A 23742-nucleotide genomic window follows, 5' to 3' on the forward strand; every position below is an offset into this window, starting at 1 on the left:
GCACCTGCTGTTCACTTTCCATCTCCTCGGCAACTCGGAAATGTAGACGGTTCCTGTTTCTCATGTGAGACACGTAGGACTAGGAGAAGTGAATTCACTCCCCTACTCACAAAGCTGGAAAGCGGCAGAGCCAAGCTTCCAACTAAGGCACGTCTGATCATAAAGCCCGCAGTCTTTCTGCTGCAGCACCTGTCTTCCAGCTCCCTGCCCACCTGTCCCAGTCCTTGCCGTCCTTGCTTTGTAATCCTGAATGGCTTGGCCTAGGGAGCTCCTGCACTCACACTGCCAAATCACTGCTCTGCAGCTGCTGCGGTCACACAGACACACAGTCAGGCATGCACAGAGGAACCTGTAACTATTGCTTAGTCCTGAAGCTCACACAGTAGATGCACCTACCTGTATGTAAAATGGAGTGTACAAAAAGCTTACCTGTAGAACTTTCACTGTCACCATTGTGATCCTTCCATCTGATAAGGTTTCTGGAAGTAAGAGAAAGAGCTATGTTGCAATGTACAGTGTGTGCCCTAGCTTATCCTGACCTTTGCCTTCAGGGTGCAATCACAAACCTTTAATGGTCCTGGCAATTTGGCATTATGGTGGAGCCGCTGATTAGTGATTTTGTCTTTAAATTTTACTCTCTTCAACTTGGCCTGGAAATGGATACATCTGACAGGGAAGAAGGCAAGTTATACACAGTGTCTGTCAGGTTACACTATGTACCTAGAGGTGGTAGCATTTTGGTTGTAAAACATCAGTGTCAATGTTGTATCTGGGCAAAGTAATACAGTACACAGTTCTATTTCAGTTTCCAAACCAGAGGAATACAAAGAGCCTATGCAAGTCAATTGTAAAAACACTATTTATTTTAGCAAATGCTTAAAAATGTGTGAATTCTGGATATTATAACAGTAAAATGAAGTTCATTTCTGGCTCATTCTTTTGTAAGACATACTTGCTCACCTTACAAAAGGAATAGAGGTCTGGAGACGTTGACACTTAGAAATATAAATTTAATTAACACCACCTTTATTTTTCACTGTAAATGACAATCTCTTCCCCTTGTAGCACAGCAAATGCAGGCACCCACAGAAATTCAGGGCTATGGATTGCTTTGCTAATCCTGGTATGTCCATGGGCAGGTCTTGCATGTGAGTGAGCGTTGCTCAAGGTGCAAAGAACACCACTAAGCAGCACCGCAGAGCTTTCAAAGAGGGCTTTGCATATTTGCACAGGCTGTTGCAGACATGAGGGTGGTGCTTTGAGCGGGAGCCCCGGGATGATTTGGCCCAGGTGTAACATGGCCCCTCCCCAGCCAAGTGGCAGCCCCAGAGAGCAGAGTGGAAGAGCATATTGCTGTCTTGCTCTACCATGTTTTCCAAAGACATGAAATTTAGTCCATATGTTTAAATCTCTCTTTGGCTGATTGCCTTGTGCAGTTGATACATACAGTACAACAAAATAAAAATTAGAAAATAAATCTGTTTGGGAGCAAACTTGAAGGGGAGAAAATGATGTAGCCCTGTGCAGAAAGCACATGTGAGCATCTAAACACGCCATTGTGTGTGTGTGTGTGAGCATGTGTGTGTTGAGCTGTGCTTCCACTGATGAGGTTCAAAAAGATCCTTTGTTATTGACAAGGAGCCAAAGCACTTTCCTAATTTAGGAGGCCCTCCTTGGGTTGCAAGAGTGAGGACCCAGGCAGATGGCGATGTTGGGATCCAGGGGAGAGTGGGCAGGTCTGGTAATGTCAGGAACAGCATGCAGCTGCCTCCAGGTTGAGCCAGTCTTCAATGGCATCACCAATGGGAGGGGTCTGGAAGGACAATCCGTGGGATTTATTATCCTTTGCTGTCCCCATATGTGTGGCCCTGGGATGGAGGAGTCAGGCCCTCTGGCACAGAGTCCATGAATGTGGCTCAGTTGGTCTCCTTCTTCCATCTCTTGCTGCTGCTCCTACATTTTCATCTATAGCCTAAAATCAAAGAGAAAACAAACTTACTAAGTCACAAAAAACAGAACCTTTTGAAGATAATGCCTTGGTAAGGAGCATCATAAACACTAAAAAGGTCAGAGCCAACAAAGGAAGACTTTTGTGAGCCCTTACTAGGTGTCCCTCACGACTGTGGTTCTGAGGGAGATGCTGAAGAAATGGGCACTCCTGAAGGAGCCGAGCCAAAGCAAGCAGATGAGAGTAACAAAACTTCACATCTGGCCGGATGTGGTGGCTCATGCCTGTAATCCCAACACTTTGGGAGGCCGAAGTGGGTGGATCACCTGAGGTCAGGAGCTCAAGACCACTCTGGCTAACATGGTAAAACCCTGTGTCTACTAAAAATACAAAAATTAGCTGGGTGTGGTGGTGGGCACCTGTAATCCCAGCTGCTGGGGAGGCTGAGATGGGAGAGTCGCTTGAACCCAAGAGGTAGAGTTTGCAGTGAGCCGAGATCACGCCACTGCACTCTAGCCTGGGCGACAGAGTGAGATTTTGTCTCAAAAATAGAAAAATAAAAACAACTTGATGTCCAGTGGACATTTTACATGTGCAGGGCACTGTTCTATGTGCATTAAATATATCAACTTCATTTAACTTGTGCACGCCTATATCACTATCCTCATGTTACATTTGAGGGAACTAAGGTTCAAACTCGTTAAATATCTTGCCCAAGGTCACACGGCTCATAAGTTTGAGAGTGAGGATTTGATCCGGGGGGTCTGATGATAAAGCCTACACATTTAAAAACTTTCAACACATGGCATGTTATATTTCACCTGTACCCCTGCCCACACCCTCCCCAGCGTGCTTTTTTCAAAGCATACAATTCACTGGCTTTTCGTATAGTCACAGAGTTGTGCATTCATCACCACGGCTGATTTTAAAATGTTTTCATTACCCCCAAAAGAAACCCAAGACCCCTTAGCAATCACCGTCCTTTCCCTGCCACTGCCCCCAGTCTCCTTTTTCCTGACACCGCAGCCCTAGGAAACCCTGATCTACTTTCTGTTTCTACAACTTACCTGTTCTGGACATTCATATATAAGGAATCATATAATATGTGGTGTCTTGTGACTGGTTTCTTTTACTCAGCATAATGATGTCAAGGTTCATTTATATTACAGCGTGTATCAATATGTCATTTCTTTATATTGTGGTGTAGTAGTTTATTGTATGAATAAGCCATACTTATCCATTCATTATTTGATGGACATTTGGACTGCTTTCACATTTTGGCCATTTATAATTCTGCTATGAACATTTATATGTGTTTTTCTGTAGACTCATTTTAATTTCTCTTGGGTGTACACCTAGGAGTGCAATTGCTGAGTTACACATGATAACTGTGTTTAACCATTTAAGGAATTACCAAACTGTTTTCCAAAGTGGCCACAGCGTTGTACATTTGTACTAGAGTGTATGAGGGTTCAAATTTCTCCACATCCTCACCAACACTTGTTATTATCTCTTTTTTTTATAGCCATCCTTGTTGGTACAAAGTGCTACCTCATTCTAATTTTGATTTGCATTTCCCTGATGGCCAGTAATATTGAGCATTTTTCATGTGCTTATTTTTCCAGCTATTCTTTTGAAACTAATTTGGGATGTCATTTCATCAATAAATACTCATATAGTATACCTATAGCAGGATAAAGACACTTTTAAAGAACATAACCACAATATTGCTATCACTACCTAAAAAATGTCTTTAATTATTACATATAGAGTCCTCAGATTTTCTTGTTTTCCATGTTTGTCTCATGCTTAAAAAAATTAATTGGTTTAATCTAGATCCAAAGAAGGCCCACACTTACATTTGGTTAATATTTCTCTTGGGGGTCTTGTTTGTTTTTTTCCAGCTCAGGGAAATGGATGATGGGGGGACCCATTCCCCTGAGCTGGAAAAAAAGAAAACAAATCCCGAAATGTTGTTCCTCTGCTCTCATTCCACAACAATCAACACAGAAGACTTCTGTGGCTAGATGTGCAGGGATTTCTCCTCACCAACAAGCAAGGAATCAGTTCTGCAGCAGACACCAGCAGGTGTCCTCCAATTCAGTTCTGACACTGTCTACCTGGAGAGCCCACAGGTTGAGGGCTCCATCTCACCAGACTGCTTCCACTTAAGATGCTTTCACAAGCCTCAGCCAGCTATAATTCAGGGAACCCACAACTCCCTCCTTGGGTTTGATTAATTTGCTAGAGCAGCTCACAGAACTCAGAAACATGTGCCGACATCTACCGATTTATTATGAAGGATATAACAAAGGATACAGATGAAGAAGTGCAGAGGGAAAAATATGGGGGAGGGGGAATGGGGCTTCCATGCCCTTCCTGGGTGCACTACCCTCCAGGAGCCTCCACATGCTCAGCTCTCTGGAGGCTCTCTATACACTGTTCTCCTAAAGCTTGTATGGAGACTTCATTGGATAGGCATTTTGAAGCATGGACAACCATGTAGATATGTGTTTGGACAAAAAGGGTATGATCTAATACTAATAGACTGAGTGGGGAACCCAGCAAGTCCTGTCTCTTCAGATTCTTCTTGGTCTCTCTGTACAGCATTCCTTCCTCCTGGGATGAGGCAGGGCCCCTTCAGAAATGGGGAACTTAGGACCTACCGTCAGACAAGGTAGATCAGAGAAACGTGGGGAAGATTAGAGTCCTGCATTGGGGACAAAAAGGAGCAGGGGAAAAGAAGGTAGGAGAAGGTCAGAAAGAGATTCTGTTTTCTGAGGCCTGCTTCTGAGACCTAAAGTGCCCCCAAAGTTGTAACAAAAGAGTGTAACAAAGGTCATGGGAGTTATGAGCCAGGAACTGTGGATAGAAACATACATATGTACATATGTGTATGTGTGTGTGTCTATGTATATCTCTCTCACAACCCCCTCTCTGGTCATTCTGTTGTTTTTGAAGAAACTGGGTTGTTGGCCCTGTGCAATTTCCCATGTTTGGAATTTTGCCAGTTGTATCCCCATGGTGTCATTTAACATGTTCTTCTGTCCTCTGTATTTCCTGAAAACTAGTAGCTGAATCTAGAGGATTGATCAGATTTAAGTTCATTTGGTTTGGGTTTTGGCAAGACTACTTCATGAGTGGTGCCTCTACTTACTTCCACATGTCTCTCCTTTCATGCTATTGAGATTGATCAATAGATTCAGGTGTTGTTAACTGAATATATATAATTATAAAATTCCCCCATCAGCTTTTTACCTAATACATTCCATAGCCATTGATGAGCACTGCCTAAGTCCATTATCCATCAAGGAGCTGGCTTTCCTCATAACTCTAGTAAATGCCTCTTAAGAGTGCAACAGTGCTTCTTCTATCACGCCCTACTTCCCTCATGTTGCAAAGTCATGAAAATGAGAAGGTATCGGCTATTTTTTTTTTTGAGACGGAGTCTCACTCTGTCACCCAGGCTGGAGTGCAGTGATGCGATTTCTGCTCACTGCAACCTCCATCTCCCAGGTTCAAGTGATTCTCACACCTCAGCCTCCCCAGTAATGGGATTACAAGCGTGTACCACCACGCCTGGCTAATTTTTGTATTTTTAGTAAAGATGAGGTTTCACCATGTTGGCGAGGTTGGTCTTGAACTCCTGACCTCAAGAGATCCTCCTGCCTCAGCCTCCCAAAGTGCTGGGATTACAGGTGTGAGCCACCCTGCCTGGCCAGTATCAGCTATTAAAGGGCCATTTTATTTTTGTATTAATTATGTAATAAGGTACTTAATCCTTCCATGCTAGACTGAAAACTTCCCAAGGGCAGGCACTAAGTCTATTTTGCTAGTTCTCAGTGCCCCCCCACCCCCAACTGGGTCCATGGTAGGATCTTGGTAAGCAGTTGTTCAGTAAGTGAATGACTATCAGGAACTTGTTACAGTATACACTCTTTGAAGATTTCCTGTGATACAAGTGTTGGTGGCATTTTTGCTTATAGCTTTTCAACAACTTCCCTATTTTCAGACGATGCCACTGTTCAACAGTAAACTAGGTGAAACAGGCCGTAACTTAGATATACACACAAGAGACATTTGAAATATCAAATTCAAGCCTGGCAATTCAGAATGCAAGCTCATTTTTTTTTTTTTTTAAACAAAGCCTCTTTTCCCTAATTGAACCAGAAAATATGTGGCCCTTTTCCCTCCCAATGTGTAGCTCCAGTTCTCCTTGACTAACTGAGTAGCTAATGGAAGATGGGGCCTGTTCCTGCTCAGCTTGTGAAATCTGACTCTCAGCCCAAGGCTGTGTGGCTTCATATTTTGGATCTGAAAAGAAAATGCTTTTATTTAATCCTGATTTATTAAATTCAGGTTAGATGTGTTGCAAAACAGGGAAATGTTATCTAGCATCTTCCTGCTAATACTGAATCTTTGGTTCTTCTGAGCCACTGTGTCTCACCAGTCTTCCTATGGAAGATGGCGGGAATGTTTCTAATCCCATTTTGAGCCTGAGTGCTTGCAGCTTATGCAGAAAAAATCACAATTCATATCATAGTCACCATCTGAGATTCACCTCTCATCTCACTCCCTCTCCTACTGATTTAGTTATGCTCATCTGAAGTAAAGCCTGCCTGACTGGGTGCAGTGGCTCATGCCTATAATCCCAGCACTTTGGGAGGCTGAGGCAAGAGGACGGCTTGAGCCCAGGAGTTCAAGACCAGCCCCGGCAACAAGATGAGATCCCCTCTCTACAAAAAACTTAAAAATTAGCTGGGCCTGGAGGCACACACCTATGGTCCCAGCTACTTGGGAGGCTGAGGTGGGGGGATCTCTTGAGCTGAATTGTCAAGGCTGCAGTGAGCTGTCATCACACCACTGCACTACAGCCTGGGTGACAGAGTGAGGCAAGATCATGTCTCAGAAAAAGAAAAAAGAAGAAAGAAGAAAGAAAAAGAAAGGAAAGAAAGAGAGAAAGGAAGCAAAAGAGAAAGAAAGAAGAGAAAGAAAGAGAAGAAAGAAAGAAAGGAAGAAAGAAAGAAAGAAAGAAAGAAAAGAAAAGAAAGGAAGAAGGAAAGAAAAGAAAAGAAAGGAAGAAGGAAAGAAAAGAAAAGAGCTGCCCGCTGTAGCTGAAAGATAGCACTTAGATGCTAACGTGGAATTTTGAAAGCAGGAGACCTTTTTTCAGAAAACTCAGGCAAGGCAGTTGCGAGGGCACAACTCAATGCCCTCGTGAGGCCTCAAATCTCTGGGGCCTCACACAAAGATGAGCTTTATGTGGACTTTACCAGAAGTTCTGGGGATGTGGCCAGCTAAGAGCTGTGGCTGTCACCAATTTGTCATTGATGTGACACTAACAGAGAGAATGTACATCTTACCAAGACAAGGTAGTTCCAAGTTCAGGTTCTGTAGCATCATTCAGCTCATCTGAAAGCTTGTAGTTGATTTTACATATTGCAGCCCATTCAAAAATAATCTTGTAAAGCATAGTGTTTGCTTAAACATGAGACAGCTTCCAATGTGGCTTCCGTTTAGTGTGACACAAACCCGTTGTGGACTCTCTATTTTACCACAGAAATTGTTATAACCACGTCTATTGTCTTCCAGAAGGACACTTAAGAGTCACTTTTAAAACTTGGCCTGTGCTTTCCTATTAAAAACCACTGTTTAAATGGTGGTTTAGGCTCCTGTTTGGTATGCAGTGCAGCTAGATCACCCTGCATTCACAATGCTTAACAGTAAAAAAAAAAAAAAAAAAAAAACAACACTGCTGCAATACCAACAGTTAAAATAAAAGCAATTGCATGAAACACACTGCAAACTAGTTTTAAATTTTTATCTTGATGTAGGCACTTAAGAAAAAGGAAAGGATAAAAAATAGTTGGAGACACAGTGATTCTGAGGGTAACGTCTGAGTTCTGGGGCTTGCACTCTAGTCATTAGGTCTTCATCTAAGCAGCGCTACTCGAACATGTATGAACCACAGTTAAAGCACTATGGCTCCCAAGAAAATAAAACAAACAGATCAGTTTTCCAGATGTTAATTGGAGATGTTTTGAAAGACAGAAGCTTCAGAAGGCAGACAAATGTTAAAGAGAATGTGTCTTTACAACATTCACTCAGCACTTAGTGAGTACCTAGCATGCACTAGGCACTACAGCAGCATTCTCAGACCACTAGTTTTCTAGATCCCCTTTCCATTCATAATAGTCTCAAGATTATTAAATTTAAATAGCCTCAAGATCCCCTTTACATTCTTAAAAATTATTGAGGACCCCAGAGAGTTTTTGTTTATTTGGGGTTATATCTACTGATATTGACCATATTAAAAATTAAAACTGTATATAAATGTTTAAATGTTTTGGCTGGGCATAGTAGCTCATGCCTATAATCCCAGAACTTTGGGAGGTGGAGGCAGAAGAACTGCTTGAGGCTAGGAGTTCAAGACCAGCCTGGGCGACATAGCAAGACCCCCATATCAATAAAAAAAAATTTTTTTAATTAGCTGAACATGGTAGCACACGCCTGTAGTACCAGTCACTCAGGAGGCTGAGGTGAAAGGATTGGTTGAGCCTAGGAGGTCAAGGCTGCAGTGAGCTGTGATTATACCACTACACTCCAGCCTGGGTGACATAGTGAAACCTGTCTCTTTAAAAAAAAATAAAGTTAAATGTTTTAAGTAAAACATTTTAAAAGATTTTATTAATTTATTTAAACACTTCAATAATAAAACCATTGTATGTTAACCTAATATAATTTTATGAAAAATAGCTATAAAAACTTTTATGAAAGGAACGGCATTGATTTACGTTTTTGCAAATCTTTTGTCGGGTCTGGTCTAAGAAGACAGCTAGCTTCTTATATCAGCTTCTGTATTCAATCTGATGCTCTAAGTTGTTTCGGTTACCCCAGATATTTTGTTAGAAAAGGAAAAAGTGTGTTAATAGCCTTTGGAGAAAATCGTGCCTATTCATTCTTTGACATTCTACCAAAACTGGACCAGTAGTAGTTTTTTAAAAGTTAGTTGCATTGTGAAATCTGAAATTATATCAATGACTGATATAATTTTTCACTTGTTACATTGAAATCCATTAGTCTTACTCTTGCATGATTGTGTGAAATCATGCATCATTCAATTAGAACTATTGGTTCACTGAGTTATGTAACTCTTTTGAGCGTTGACACATTTCATTATCTAAGATAAAAAAACCACATTCATTAGTGTCATCACCAATCCTATCAGGAATGCCTTAAGTACTGGGAAATATGTAGACACATTTTCCAACGCTGAGAATTTTCCAAATTTGCTTGAATTTTATCATTGGCCAAAAATACTGTCAGTTCTTGAACCGTCAGGCTCACTGCATTTATTATCTCTGCCATCTTTGGTCTGTCAGCACTTCTTTCATGTAAAGATAACGTTCCATGAAAAAGAGTTGCTGGTTCAGCTCACAGTTGAATCTCAGATGCACATTTCATTGGGAAAACCTTGTGCTTCAGTGTGTACCATGGGTTCTCTGTGTGTGTTTCCCACTGAGTCACACAGAATATAAAAAAGACATACTCAAGGGTTGAAACTTAGTAACGGTAATAATTTTTAGTGCTTTTTAATGACTTTTTAAATATTCTCTTTTTTTCCAGCTTTAATGGATGAAACAAATTATTGCTTTTTTCCCTGCAAGTGTGAGATGGTAAAGAAAATGCAGTGACTACCAGTATAAGCTGATGCCACTACCTTGATCCCGGCTAAGGCACCCGCAGTTTTACCCACTGTTGCTTTTGCACCAAAGGTATAAGTGTCAATACAACAAAGAGGGGCAAATAAAGTCTTAATAGTATGAAAATGATTTGACCTTACAAATCCCTGAAGGAGTTTGGGAGACCCCCACAGGTCTGTAGAACAGTCTTTTAAAACTCCCCACTAGATATACAGTTTGACATAGACCAGACTTTTTTCTTGCAAAGGTGGAAGACAGATAATAAATAAAATACACCGGGGGTGCTGTAACCAAAATAAAGCAGTGCACTGTGACAGAGGGGCTATTTCAGGTTGGATGGCCATGAAAGGCTGTGGAGGCAGTGACGTTGAAGCTGAAACTTAAGAGCAGGTCGACTGGGATAGCCAGCCCAGGCTTGACGGCAAGAGCTCACAGGGAATGTTCTGGGGATGGCAGGAGAAGCCCCTTGCTGGGCATAGTGAGGAGGGGGAGTGCAGGGAAAGAAAAGGTCAGTGAGGCCGTCAAGGTGGGAGCTGGATTTTATTCAAAGTGCAACGAGGATGCCTCTGTAGGGGTGTGAACCAAGGTGAAAGGTGATGTCCATCTTGTAGCCTTAGGACATCTCCCCTCACCCCACTTCCACCTCCATTCTTCTCTAGGGGACCACAACTGGGTTTGAAATTCTAAACCCTAGTTGTAAATATAAGTGAAAAAGAAAATCCCAAAAGATTATATACAGCATGAACCTGGGGGGCGGAGCTTGCAGTGAGCTGAGATAGCGCCACTGCACTCCAGCCTGGGCGACAGAGCGAGACTGTCTCAAAAAGAAAAGAAAAGAAAAGAAACAAGAAAAGAAAAGAAATGCTAATTTTAAATTTTGGGTGAAAAACAGTGGCAACTAGGATAGAGAAGCCCAGTGATTTGAGGGGAAGCATAGAATTAATATACAGAAAATTGGCTGGGCACAGTGGCTCATGCCTGTAATCCCAGCATTTTGGGAGGCCGAGGTGGGCAGATCACTTGAAGTCAGGAGTTCGAGACCAGCCTGGCCAACATGGTGAAACCCTGTCTTTACTCAAAATACAGAAATTAGCCAGCCATGGTGGTGCATGTCTGTAATCCCAGCTACTCAGAGAGGCTGACATGAGAATCGCTTGAACCCAAGAGATGGAGGTTGCAGTGAGCTGAGATCACATCACTTCACTCCAGCCTGGGTGACAGCACAAGACTTCATCTCAAAAAAGAAATATATATATACACACACATATACACACGCATATATATATACATACACACACACGATTTATATTTATATATATATGATTTGATTTCAAGATAATCATTTCACAACCTAGACTAACTCACGATTCTGACCTTGCTGACGGGATTGCTGTGAAGATCAAATAAAAATGCACATCAAAGTGCCTGGTCTACAAATACTGGCTGCTGAAGTCCACCGCTTAAGAGCCATGGCAGTCCTTCAAAAATCTTATCTCCACCCTTACAATCAAATCCAAGTTGACTATCACAATGAATTTTCATATGCGAGTGACCACTATAGTAAACACACCCAAGAGGCCTTTTCTTCAGCCCTAATTAGATGTTAAAAGCGTGAATAGCAGGTGCAGCCAGATGACAGGCACCGGCTCAGCATTCCACCCCATTCTCTGACCAATCCTCACAACAACCCCTTGAATAGGTACCACTGCCCTTCCATTCCCCAAAAACACCCTCACTGGTGATCCCTGGCCAGTTCTTTGTATGGCCAGTTTAAGCCCCTGGACCTAACGGTAAATGAATATAGTTCTTTTTTTTTTTTTCTTATTATTATTATTTTTTTATTTATTATTATTATTTTTTATTATTATACTTTAGGTTTTATGGTACATGTGCGCAATGTGCAGGTAAGTTACATATGTATACATGTGCCATGCTGGTGCGCTGCACCCACTAACTCGTCATCTAGCATTAGGTATATCTCCCAATGCTATCCCTCCCCCCTCCCCCCACCCCACAACAGTCCCCGAAGTGTGATGTTCCCCTTCCTGTGTCCATGTGTTCTCATTGTTCAATTCCCACCTATGAGTGAGAATATGAGGTGTTTGGTTTTTTGTTCTTGTGATAGTTTACTGAGAATGATGCTTTCCAATTTCATCCATGTCCCTACAAAGGACATGAACTCATCATTTTTGATGGCTGCATAGTATTCCATGGTGTATATGTGCCACATTTTCTTAATCCAGTCTATCATTGTTGGACATTTGGGTTGGTTCCAAGTCTTTGCTATTGTGAATAATGCCGCAATAAACATACGTGTGCATGTGTCTTTATAGCAGCATGATTTATAGTCCTTTGGGTATATACCCAGTAATGGGATGGCTGGGTTGAATGGAATTTCTAGTTCCAGATCCCTGAGGAATCGCCACACTGACTTCCACAAGGGTTGAACTAGTTTACAGTCCCACCAACAGTGTAAAAGTGTTCCTATTTCTCCACATCCTCTCCAGCACCTGTTGTTTCCTGACTTTTTAATGATTGCCATTCTAACTGGTGTGAGATGGTATCTCATTGTGGTTTTGATTTGCATTTCTCTGATGGCCAGTGATGGTGAGCATTTTTTCATGTGTTTTTTGGCTGCATAAATGTCTTCTTTTGAGAAGTGTCTGTTCATGTCCTTCGCCCACTTTTTGATGGGGTTGTTTGTTTTTTTCTTGTAAATTTGTTGGAGTTCATTGTAGATTCTGGATATTAGCCCTTTTTCAGATGAGTAGGTTGCGAAAATTTTCTCCCATTTTGTAGGTTGCCTGTTCACTCTGATGGTAGTTTCCTTTGCTGTGCAGAAGCTCTTTAGTTTAATTAGATCCCATTTGTCAATTTTGGCTTTTGTTGCCATTGCTTTTGGTGTTTTAGACATGAAGTCCTTGCCCATGCCTATGTCCTGAATGGTAATGCCTAGGTTTTCTTCTAGGGTTTTTATGGTTTTAGGTCTAACATTTAAGTCTTTAATCCATCTTGAATTGATTTTTGTATGAGGTGTAAGGAAGGGATCCAGTTTCAGCTTTCTCCATATGGCTAGCCAGTTTTCCCAGCACCATTTATTAAATAGGGAATCCTTTCCCTATTTCTTGTTTTTCTCAGGTTTGTCAAAGATCAGATAGTTGTAGATATGTGACATTATTTCTGACGGCTCTGTTCTGTTCCATTGATCTATATCTCTGTTTTGGTACCAGTATCATGCTGTTTTGGTTACTGTAGCCTTGTAGTATAGTTTGAAGTCAGGTAGTGTGATGCCTCCAGCTTTGTTCTTTTGGCTTAGGATTGACTTGGCGATGCGGGCTCTTTTTTGGTTCCATATGAACTTTAAAGTAGTTTTTTCCAATTCTGTGAAGAAAGTCATTGGTAGCTTGATGGGGATGGCATTGAATCTGTAAATTACCTTGGGAAGGATGGCCATTTTCACGATATTGATTCTTCCTACCCATGAGCATGGAATGTTCTTCCATTTCTTTGTATCCTCTTTTATTTCCTTGAGCAGTGGTTTGTAGTTCTCCTTGAAGAGGTCCTTCACATCCCTTGTAAGTTGGATTCCTAGGTATTTTATTCTCTTTGAAGCAATTGTGAATGGGAGTTCACTCATGATTTGGCTCTCTGTTTGTCTGTTATTGATGTATAAGAATGCTTGTGATTTTTGTACATTGATTTTGTATCCTGAGACTTTGCTGAAGTTGCTTATCAGCTTAAGGAGATTTTGGGCTGAGACAATGGGGTTTTCTAGATATACAATCATGTCGTCTGCAAACAGGGACAATTTGACTTCCTTTTTTCCTAATTGAATACCCTTGATTTCCTTCTCCTGCCTGATTGCCCTGTCCAGAACTTCCAACACTATGTTGAATAGGAGTGGTGAGAGAGGGCATCCCTGTCTCGTGCCAGTTTTCAAAGGGAATGCTTCCAGTTTTTGCCCATTCAGTATGATATTGGCTGTGGGTTTGTCATAGATAGCTCTTATTATTTTGAGATACGTCCCATCAGTACCTAATTTATTGAGAGTTTTTAGCATGAAGGGTTGTTGAATTTTGTCAAAGGCCTTTTCTGCATCTATTGAGATAATCATGTGGTTTTTGTCTTTGGTTCTGTTTATATGCTGGATTACATTGATTGATTTGCGTATATTGAACCAGCCTTGCATCCCAGGGATGAAGCCCACTTGATCATGGTGGATAAGCTTTTTGATGTGTTGCTGGATTCTGTTTGCCAGTATTTTATTGAGGATTTTTGCATCAATGTTCATCAAGGATATTGGTCTAAAATTCTCTTTTTTTGTTGTGTCTCTGCCCGGCTTTGGTATCAGGATGATGCTGGCCTCATAAAATGAGTTAGGGAGGATTCCCTCTTTTTCTATTGATTGGAATAGTTTCAGAAGGAATGGTACCAGCTCCTCCTTGCACCTCTGGTAGAATTCGGCTGTGAACCCATCTGGTCCTGGACTTTTTTTGGTTGGTAAGCTATTGATTATTGCCACAATTTCAGCTCCTGTTATTGGTCTATTCAGAGATTCAACTTCTTCCTGGTTTAGTCTTGGGAGGGTGTATGTGTTGAGGAATTTATCCATTTCTTCTAGATTTTCTAGTTTATTTGCATAGAGGTGTTTGTAATATTCTCTGATGGTAGTTTGTATTTCTGTGGGATCGGTGGTGATATCCCCTTTATCATTTTTTATTGCGTCTATTTGATTCTTCTCTCTTTTTTTCTTTATTAATCTTGCTAGCAGTCTATCAATTTTGTTGATCCTTTCAAAAAGCCAGCTCCTGGATTCATTAATTTTTTGAAGGGTTTTTTGTGTCTCTATTTCCTTCAGTTCTGCTCTGATTTTAGTTATTTCTTGCCTTCTGCTAGCTTTTGAATGTGTTTGCTCTTGCTTTTCTAGTTCTTTTAATTGTGATGTTAGGGTGTCAATTTTGGATCTTTCCTGCTTTCTCTTGTGGGCATTTAGTGCTATAAATTTCCCTCTACACACTGCTTTGAATGCATCCCAGAGATTCTGGTATGTTGTGTCTTGGTTCTCGTTGGTTTCAAAGAACATCTTTATTTCTGCCTTCATTTCGTTATGTACCCAGTAGTCATTCAGGAGCAGGTTGTTCAGTTTCCATGTAGTTGAGTGGTTTTGAGTGAGATTCTTAATCCTGAGTTCTAGCTTGATTGCACTGTGATCTGAGAGATAGTTTGTTATAATTTCTGTTCTTTTACATTTACTGAGGAGAGCTTTACTTCCAAGTATGTGGTCAATTTTGGAATAGGTGTGGTGTGGTGCTGAAAAAAATGTATATTCTGTTGATTTGGGGTGGAGAGTTCTGTAGATGTCTATTAGGTCTGCTTGGTGCAGAGCTGAGTTCAATTCCTGGGTATCCTTGTTGACTTTCTGTCTCGTTGATCTGTCTAATGTTGACAGTGGGGTGTTAAAGTCTCCCATTATTAATGTGTGGGAGTCTAAGTCTCTTTGTAGGTCACTCAGGACTTGCTTTATGAATCTGGGTGCTCCTGTATTGGGTGCATATATATTTAGGATAGTTAGCTCTTCTTGTTGAATTAATCCCTTTACCATTATGTAATGGCCTTCTTTGTCTCTTTTGGTCTTTGTTGGTTTAAAGTCTGTTTTATCAGAGACTAGGATTGCACCCCCTGCCTTTTTTTGTTTTCCATTTTCTTGGTAGATCTTCCTCCATCCTTTTATTTTGAGCCTATGTGTGTCTCTGCACGTGAGATGGGTTTCCTGAATACAGCACACTGATGGGTCTTGAGTCTTTATCCAATTTGCCAGTCTGTGTCTTTTAATTGGAGCATTTAGTCCATTTACATTTAAACTTAATATTGTTATGTGTGAATTTGATCCTGTCATTATGATGTTAGCTGGTTATTTTGCTCATTAGTTGATGCAGTCTCTTCCTAGTCTCGATGGTCTTTACATTTTGGCATGATTTTGCAGTGGCTGGTACTGGTTGTGCCTTTCCATGTTTAGAGCTTCCTTCAGGAGCTCTTTTAGGGCAGATCTGGTGGTGACAAAATCTCTCAGCATTTGCTTGTCTGTAAAGGATTTTATTTCTCCTTCACTTATGAAGCTTAGTTTGGCTGGATATGAAATTCTGGATTGAAAATTCTTTTCTTTAAGAATGTTGAATATTGGCCCCCACTCTCTTCTGGCTTGTAGGGTTTCTGCCGAGAGATCCGCTGTTAGTCTGATGGGCTTCCCTTTGATGGTAACCCAACCTTTCTCTCTGGCTGCCCTTAACATTTTTTCCTTCATTTCAACTTTGGTGAATCTGACAATTATGTGTCTTGGAGTTGCTCTTCTCGAGGAGTATCTTTGTGGCGTTCTCTGTATTTCCTGAATCTGAATGTTGGCCTGCCTTGCTAGATTGGGGAAGTTCTCCTGGATAATATCCTGCAGAGTGTTTTCCAACTTGTTTCCATTCTCCCCTTCACTTTCAGGTACACCAATCAGACGTAGATTTGGTCTTTTCACACAGCCCCACATTTCTTGGAGGCTTTGCTCGTTTCTTTCTATTCTTTTCTCTCTAAACTTCCCTTCTTGCTTCATTTCATTCATTTCATCTTCCAGGGCTGACACCCTTTCTTCCATTTGATCGCATGGGCTCCTGAGGCTTCTGCATTCTTCACGTAGTTCTCGAGCCTTGGTTTTCAGCTCCATCAGCTCCTTTAAGCACTTCTCTGTATTGGTTATTCTAGTTATACAATCTTCTAAATTTTTTTTCAAGGTTTTCAACTTCTTTGCCTTTGGTTTGAATATCCTCCCGTAGCTCGGAGTAATTTGATCGTCTGAAGCCTTCTTCTCTCAGCTCGTCAAAGTCATTCTTCGTCCAGCTTTGTTCCGTTGCTGGTGAGGAACTGCGTTCCTTTGGAGGAGGAGAGGTACTCTGCTTTTTAGAGTTTCCAGTTTTTCTGCTCTGTTTTTTCCCCATCTTTGTGGTTTTATCTACTTTTGGTCTTTGATGATGGTGATGTACAGATGGGTTTTTGGTGTGGATGTCCTTTCTGTTAGTTTTCCTTCTAACAGACAGGATCTTCAGCTGCAGGTCTGTTGGAGTACCTGGCCGGCCGTGTGAGGTGTCAGTCTGCCCCTGCTGGGGGGTGCCTCCCAGTTAGGCTGCTTGGGGGTCAGGGGTCAGGGACCCACTTGAAGAGGCAGTCTGCCCGTTCTCAGATCTCCAGCTGTGTGCTGGGAGAACCACTGCTCTCCTCAAAGCTGTCAGACAGGGACATTTAAGTCTGCAGAGGTTACTGCTGTCTTTTTGTTTGTCTGTGCCCTGCCCCCAGAGGTGGAGCCTACAGAGGCAGGCAGGCCTCCTTGAGCTGTGGTGGGCTCCACCCAGTTCAAGCTTCCCGGCTGCTTTGTTTACCTAAGTGAGCCTGGGCAATGGCGGGCGCCCCTCCCCCAGCCTCGCTGCCGACTTGCTGTTTGATCTCAGACTGCTGTGCTAGCAAACAGGGAGACCCCGTGGGCGTAGGACCGTCTGAGCCAGATGCGGGCTATAATCTCCTGGGGCACCGTTTCCTAAGCCCGTCGGAAAAGCACAGTATTTGGGTGGGAGTGGCCCGATTTTCCAGGTGCCGTCTGTCACCCCTGGAAAGGGAACTCCCTGACCCCTTGCGCTTCCCGAGTGAGGCAATGCCTCGCCCCTGCTTTGGCTGGCGCGCGGTGCACTCACCCACTGACCTGCGCCCACTGACCTGCGCCCACTGTCTGCTACTCCCTAGTGAGATGAACACGGTACCTCAGATGGAAATGCAGAAATCACCCGTCTTCTGCGTCGCTCACGCGGGGAGCTGTAGACCGGAGCTGTTCCTATTCGGCCATCTTGGCTCCTCCCCCCGAATATAGTTCTTTTTTGAGCACTCAATTAAATGCCAAAGGCTCTGAAATAGCATTGGAAAATAGTGATTCAACTCACTTTAATACTCACCCAGTTTATGAAAAGGGCTTGGGTATACTTCACAACCTCAAGAGTCACCAGCAGACTGATGGGAATAAGATTGTTGTATAAGATGATGAACGTCAGCAGGTTGTATCCAAAATTATCTGAGGTGGTGTCTGTGGAAGGAAACCAGAGTATCTGAAAGGTGTTCACAACCAAAGTCTATTGGCTCATTTAGAGATTCATGTTAAAATAGTTATTGAGCACCTCCTGTATGTCAGGAACTGTGAGTTCAAAGGCTGCTTTCTGTAGGAGGCACACAGGCCCCACAATGCAACTGCACAGCAGGATGCGTCTACTAAAGAGAGGCTCACAAGACGTAGCGGGAACCAACACAGAAGGCTTTCTAATGGGAAAGTATGGTCATTGAAGGCAATCCAGAAGAAGAAATGCTGGTTTCAAGTTTTGAAGAACAGAGAAAAGAAGCAAACTTTAAAGAATGTAGAAAAGAAGACAGGCCTTTGAAATGGTTGTAAGGAACACTTACAAGCTCACTAAGGTAACATGTATATTGGGGATACTCCAAAGAGCTGGAAAGATGGACAAAAGTGTGAACAAGAGAAGCAGACCAAGAGAGAGAAGGCTTGAGCCCAACTAAAGATAAGAGAAGGGTTATCTGGAGGGAACAAGATCCCTAAGGATGGAACAGGACCCTAGGGGATGAAATCCACAGCAGAGGAAGCATCAGCTCCAGGAGGAACAGAGAATGGGGGAGGGAGAGGGGGACAAGGTCTGGGGGTATCAAAGGGAAAGTTCTTTCCTTGACAGCCATGATCTTCTGCTTGAAGGGTAAAGTAGTGAGATCTTCTTAACTCAGCAAGAGGCTTAAGGAGAAGGCTGCAACAGGGTTTAACTGATATTAAAGCTGTCTGTGAAGGGAACCAGAATGAGAATAAAGATAGCAGAAGGCTAGGATTGGAGGGAGATTGAGAATTTGTAATGGCTCCAAACCATAGTTATTAGGTTTTTTCCCAGGAAATTACATCAAATGGTGGTAGTCTGATTCCGATTTAGAGTTCTGAAGCGTGGCTGTGATGGAAAGACAAGAAGCAGGGAACGTACAGGGGGAGCAGGCATATGCTGGCCAGTAATTTTACCTTTCCACAATCCCTTCACTTCCTACTCACTACCAACCCTTCCACTTTTCCTGTTGGTTGCTTTTCTTCCTGACATATTACTTTGCTCTCCTGTTCTCCTGTAGAATTAAGGAGTTTCTACATAGGATCTCTAAGTTCCAATAGTTACAAATATCTCTAAGGTACAAACAAATATCTACCTGACAATTACAAATACAAGAAATACTAAAGAAGTTCTCCAGGATGAAAGAGATACCAGACAGTAATTAAAATCCACATAAACAAAGGACACTAGTAATAATTCTGTAGGATTTATAAAAGATAGTATAATTATATATTCTCAATTTTAAAAAAGCAATTGCTAAAAGCATCATAAAATTGCATTGTTGAACTTATATACTTGTAACATATACGACAGTGCAAAGGAGTGAGGAGAGAATGAAGATACATGAAGCAAAGAAATGACACTGCTGTTAAATCCAAAGGAAGAAATGAAGAGCAAGACCTGGAAATGGTAAGTAAATATGTTAATATAAAACAACCCTGGCCAGGCGTGGTGACTCACGCCTGTAATCCTAGCACTTCGGGAGGCCAAGGCGGGTGGATTGCCTGAGGTCAGGAGTTCGAGGCTAGCCTGTCCAGCATGGTGAAACCCCGTCTCTACTAAATATACAAAAATTAGCCAGGCATGTTAGCACATACCTGTAGTCCCAGCTACTCAGGAGGCTGAGGCAGGAGAATTGCTTGAACCCAGAAGGTGGAGGGTACAGTGAGCCGAGATCACGCCACTGCACTCCAGCCTGGGCGACAGAGCAAGACTCCATCTCAAAACAACAACGACAACAACAAAAAACACTATCAATATACTTTTTTTCTTTTTTCCTTTAGCTTCTTTAAGAGACACAGATTATTATAACACTGTATTTTGGAGCTGACAACACAGATAAATGGAATGTAACAATGACAGCACCAAGCAGGAGATGAAATGGAGGTACACTGGAGTGACATTTCTGTGTTTGACTAGAATTGTTAGTATTAATCAAAAGTAGATTTGGATAAATTGGGAAATACATTGTAATTCCTAGGGCAACCACTAAGAAAATACTTTAACAAAGAGTTTAAAAATAACTATTTGAGTATAAAACAATTCCCAAATGTTCCCATCTTCGCTTGATCACATGATCCTAATCTCAATTCTCCTTGAGAAGCTGGCATTATGTACAGTAACCAAAGGGAACAGAAGGACGGCAGGGACACCACACATCAACCATGCCTGCAAGAACGTATCAAGAATGGTTTTCTTCCACTGGAACAAGCAACTCACCCCGACACTTACCCATCTTCTTGATGTACCAGTTCTTTTCGCTGTGAGACCTGTTCCAGTACAGGGCCCCCGCCGAGCTCACCAAGGCCATGACCAAGAGGATGACAAACAACACCAGGATCTGCACGTTAGTCACCTTCTCAACGTTTGATCTCTTGAGAGGTGCTTTGGTTGAATTCTACACAACAGCATTGAAAGTCAGTAAGGGTCACAGAACAGATTTGGGGCAAGGGGTTGGGGGGAAGGAGGTAAAACAACCATATTTAACAACCAACAAGTAAAAGACTATTTTTTTTGCCAAATAATCAATGCAATTCAAAAGTGTACCATGCTCCTGAATCAATAGCTAGTTTTAAGTAATGAAGAAAGATGACACACTCTACCAGTTTAAAGAACACATTCCAACATTACATGATTCATTCTGTCCTTCTTATGATTATATCTTAGCATAAAATTGTCACTCTCCTTATCTTAGAACACAACAGGTTCTAAATATAGTCCAGTTTCAAAGAAATCAGAACACTCGTAATCCAAGAGAAACTTAGACATTCCATACCATAAAAATCTAGAGAAGACCTTCACGGTAATAGCACAGCTCTACAATAAATATACAGAGATATTTCTAAAGCACATATTTTTCCTCCTGGAGCTCAGAATTTGAGGAATAAAAAAGACATACACAAACACATACATATCAATAATGCAAAACAGAACATTAATGGGTTTCAAAATAAGTGGATGGATAAAAAGTTCATTTGGAGAACTGTGAACAAGAAGCAGGACCAGGAAGAGTCAGGAAGGGCCTGGGCAGGAGAAAGCTGAGTGGCATCCTGAATGATGGAGACAGCAAAGGAGAAATGGAAGGAGAACGGCAACCTTATCACAGGCTTAGCACCTGCCTTCTCACTGCTGGGGGGAAACCAGCCCAGCTGGAGCCGAGGCCAGTGTTAGCAGGAGAGTATAGAAAGATTCATTAAAGCTGGATTCAAGAATCACTCCAGTTCAGGTGGAACATTTGGGACTAGATCCTCTCAGCCATGGGAAAGTCAACAGAACTGTCTGAGCAAGGCAGTTATGCACCTGAAGTCATTTTATTAAAAAATATCTGAAGGTACTTATGGTGGGCAAACTAATGACTACCCCTCCGCCCAACCAGTAATGCCCACATCCTACTTGTGGGGCACTGCAAGTATGTTATTTTATTTTTTGAGATGGAGTCTCACTCTCTCGCCCAGGCTGGAGTCCAGTGGCGTGATCTCAGCTCACTGCAACCTCCGCCCGGGTTCAAGCAATTCTCGTGCCTCGCCTCCCAAGTAGCTGGGACTACAGGCGCCCACCATCACGCCCGGCTAATTTTTTGTATTTTTAGTAGAGATGGGGTTTCACCATGTTGGCCAGGCTGGTCTCAAACTCCTGACCTCAGGTGATCCACCCTCCTCGGCCTCCCAAAGTGCTGGGATTACAGGCGTGAGCCACCATGCCTGGCCTGAGTGTGCTATTTTATACAGCAAAAGGGACTTTGCGGATGGGATTAAATTAAATTAACAACTGTGAGACAGGGAGAGATTATTCTGGATTACCCAAATGGACCCAATCTAACCACAAGGGTCATCAAAAGGGAGAACCTTTCCGAATTGTGCTCAGAGGGAGAGGTGGAGACAGAGAAATGATCAGAGTCCCCTCTGAAGCCTGCAGAAAAGAGCAGCCAACATCTCGAGTTTTAGTGTAGGGAGTCTACCACTCATAGTAGACTTCTCACCTATAGAACTGCAGCATAATAACTCATGTTTTTTTAAGTCACTAAAACTGTGGAAATCTGTCCCAGCAGCCAGAGGAAACCAGTACAGTAATAACAGCAGGTGGGGGAAGGAGACACTGAAGAGGGGAAAGCCACAGGGGAATTATTTGTAATCCATTCCTGGAGGTGAAATAATTCCTGACTTAAATCAGAAGTCAGGAATTGGACAGGGAGAGGCTCACACAGGAGTGTCAGCCTGCAGGTCTCCTTCCATGAGTCATGGGCCCAGGCTTTTTTTTTTCAGACAGAGTCTCACTGTGTTGCCCAGGCTGGAGTGCAGTGGCATGATCTCAGCTCACTGCAACCTCTGCCTCCTGGATTCAAGTGATTCTCCTGCCTCAGCCTCCCGAGTAGCTGGGATTACAAGTGTGTGCCACCATGCCTGACTAATTTTTTTGTATTTTTAGTAGAGATGGGGTTTCACCATGTTAGCCAGGATGGTCTCAATCTCCTGACCTCGTGATCTGCCCGTCTTGGCCTCCCAAAGTGGGAGGATTACAGGCGTGAGCCACCATGCCCGGCTGGGCCCGGACTTTTAAGAGACAACACCGATTTGCCAAGTTTGGATAATCTGAGAGTTTGTAAGGCACTAACCATAAAAATGGTACCTTGTGCCAAACTTAAGTCAGCATTCTCCTTCACTAGTCTCCATTGATCTGATCATTAAAAGAGCTAGGATGAAAATGTCTCCAAAGATAAGAATACAAATAAAGTCACAATGTGAAAATAAAACTGAGATGAAAACATAAGGCAATTCACTCCTAAGCTCCAAGAAAAATTTATACCACATCACTGAAATTGTTATTTGAATTCTATTGGCAAACCAAAAATACTATTTCCCCACAGTTTTCTTTGGGGGCAGAGGAGTTGGGGGATTGTACTGGTGATTTTGAAAAGCTAAGTCCTTTAAATATCTAAACAACACAGCAGCTTTTTCCTTTATTTCCATTTTTTTCCCTTTTACTTTATTTCTCTAAATTATTCATCCTTTATGGACTTAAAAATCCTCAGGAGTCTAAATGGAAATCCATTAGTAAAGGCCAGCTTATCATCAATCAAATACTGTATCAAGGACAACTGAGACGACACATCCAGGTCTGGCCTCATCGTAAGGGCCAGCAGGCCAGGTCCAGGACTGGTCATCCTAACTCTTAAAAACTAAGCATGATCTCATCATTCTTAATAAATATTCACTAAATGTACAGGCAGGAAAAAAATTATCATAAACCTCATTTCTATACCCCATTTGTTATTGACTTCTGATCTTTTTCAGTGGCTGAATTCTGGCCAATTAGGAGGATTAGAAAACTTTATCTTTCATCTAACAGAGGAGGAACAATCCCAAAACTTCAAACTTCAACATGTGCACTTTGTGGAAAGCCAACCTTGGCCTACTGACTCCCACCCCCTGAACATTTTTACTTGCAATGATCAATGATGAGTTTTCTTTTGTTTTGTTTGTTTGTTTGTTTGTTTTTTGGAGACAGAGTCTCACTCTGTCACCTGGGCTGGAGTGCAGTGGCATGATCTTGGTTTACTGCAACCTCCGACTCCCAGGTTCAAGTGATTCTTGTGCCTCAGCCTCCATAGTAGCTGGAACCACAGGTGCACACCACCACGCCCAGCTAATTTTTTGTATTTTTAGTAGAGACAGGGGTCTCACCATGTTGCCCAGGGTGGTCCTGAACTCCTGAGGTCAGGCAATCTGCCCACCTCGGCCTCCCAATGTGCTAGGATTACAGGTGTGAGCCACCACACCAGGCCCAATGATGAGCTTTTAATGTTAAATTCCTACAGGCATTATAAATTCTTCCATTAAATTCTTAAAGAACCCAGCTACTTCAGTGTAATGGACTTATAAATAGAAACAGGTCAAAATGTCAGATTTTGAAAAAGCTGAAA

The 23742-nt window shown here is 42.2% G+C and overlaps 1 protein-coding gene across 2 annotated transcripts in view; it reads right to left on the reverse strand.

Annotated features, from left to right (window-relative positions):
- Window positions 1–841: 841 nt before the first annotated feature.
- The window catches only part of LOC129011950 (phospholipid-transporting ATPase IB-like), a 101810-nt gene continuing 78909 nt past the window's right edge, over window positions 842–23742 (reverse strand). For both annotated transcript variants that reach the window (XM_063650656.1, XM_054447357.2), the window contains 3 exons: window positions 20055–20220; window positions 17631–17758; window positions 842–1972 (listed from right to left, as the gene is read on the reverse strand). In XM_063650656.1, coding sequence (XP_063506726.1) covers window positions 1883–1972; window positions 17631–17758; window positions 20055–20220 — 384 coding nt within the window. In that variant the 3' untranslated portion in view covers window positions 842–1882. The remainder of the gene's footprint in view (window positions 1973–17630; window positions 17759–20054; window positions 20221–23742) is intronic.

The sequence above is a fragment of the Pongo pygmaeus genome, chromosome 14, assembly GCF_028885625.2.
Source record: "Pongo pygmaeus isolate AG05252 chromosome 14, NHGRI_mPonPyg2-v2.0_pri, whole genome shotgun sequence".
In the NCBI taxonomy this organism is placed as follows: domain Eukaryota; kingdom Metazoa; phylum Chordata; class Mammalia; order Primates; family Hominidae; genus Pongo; species Pongo pygmaeus.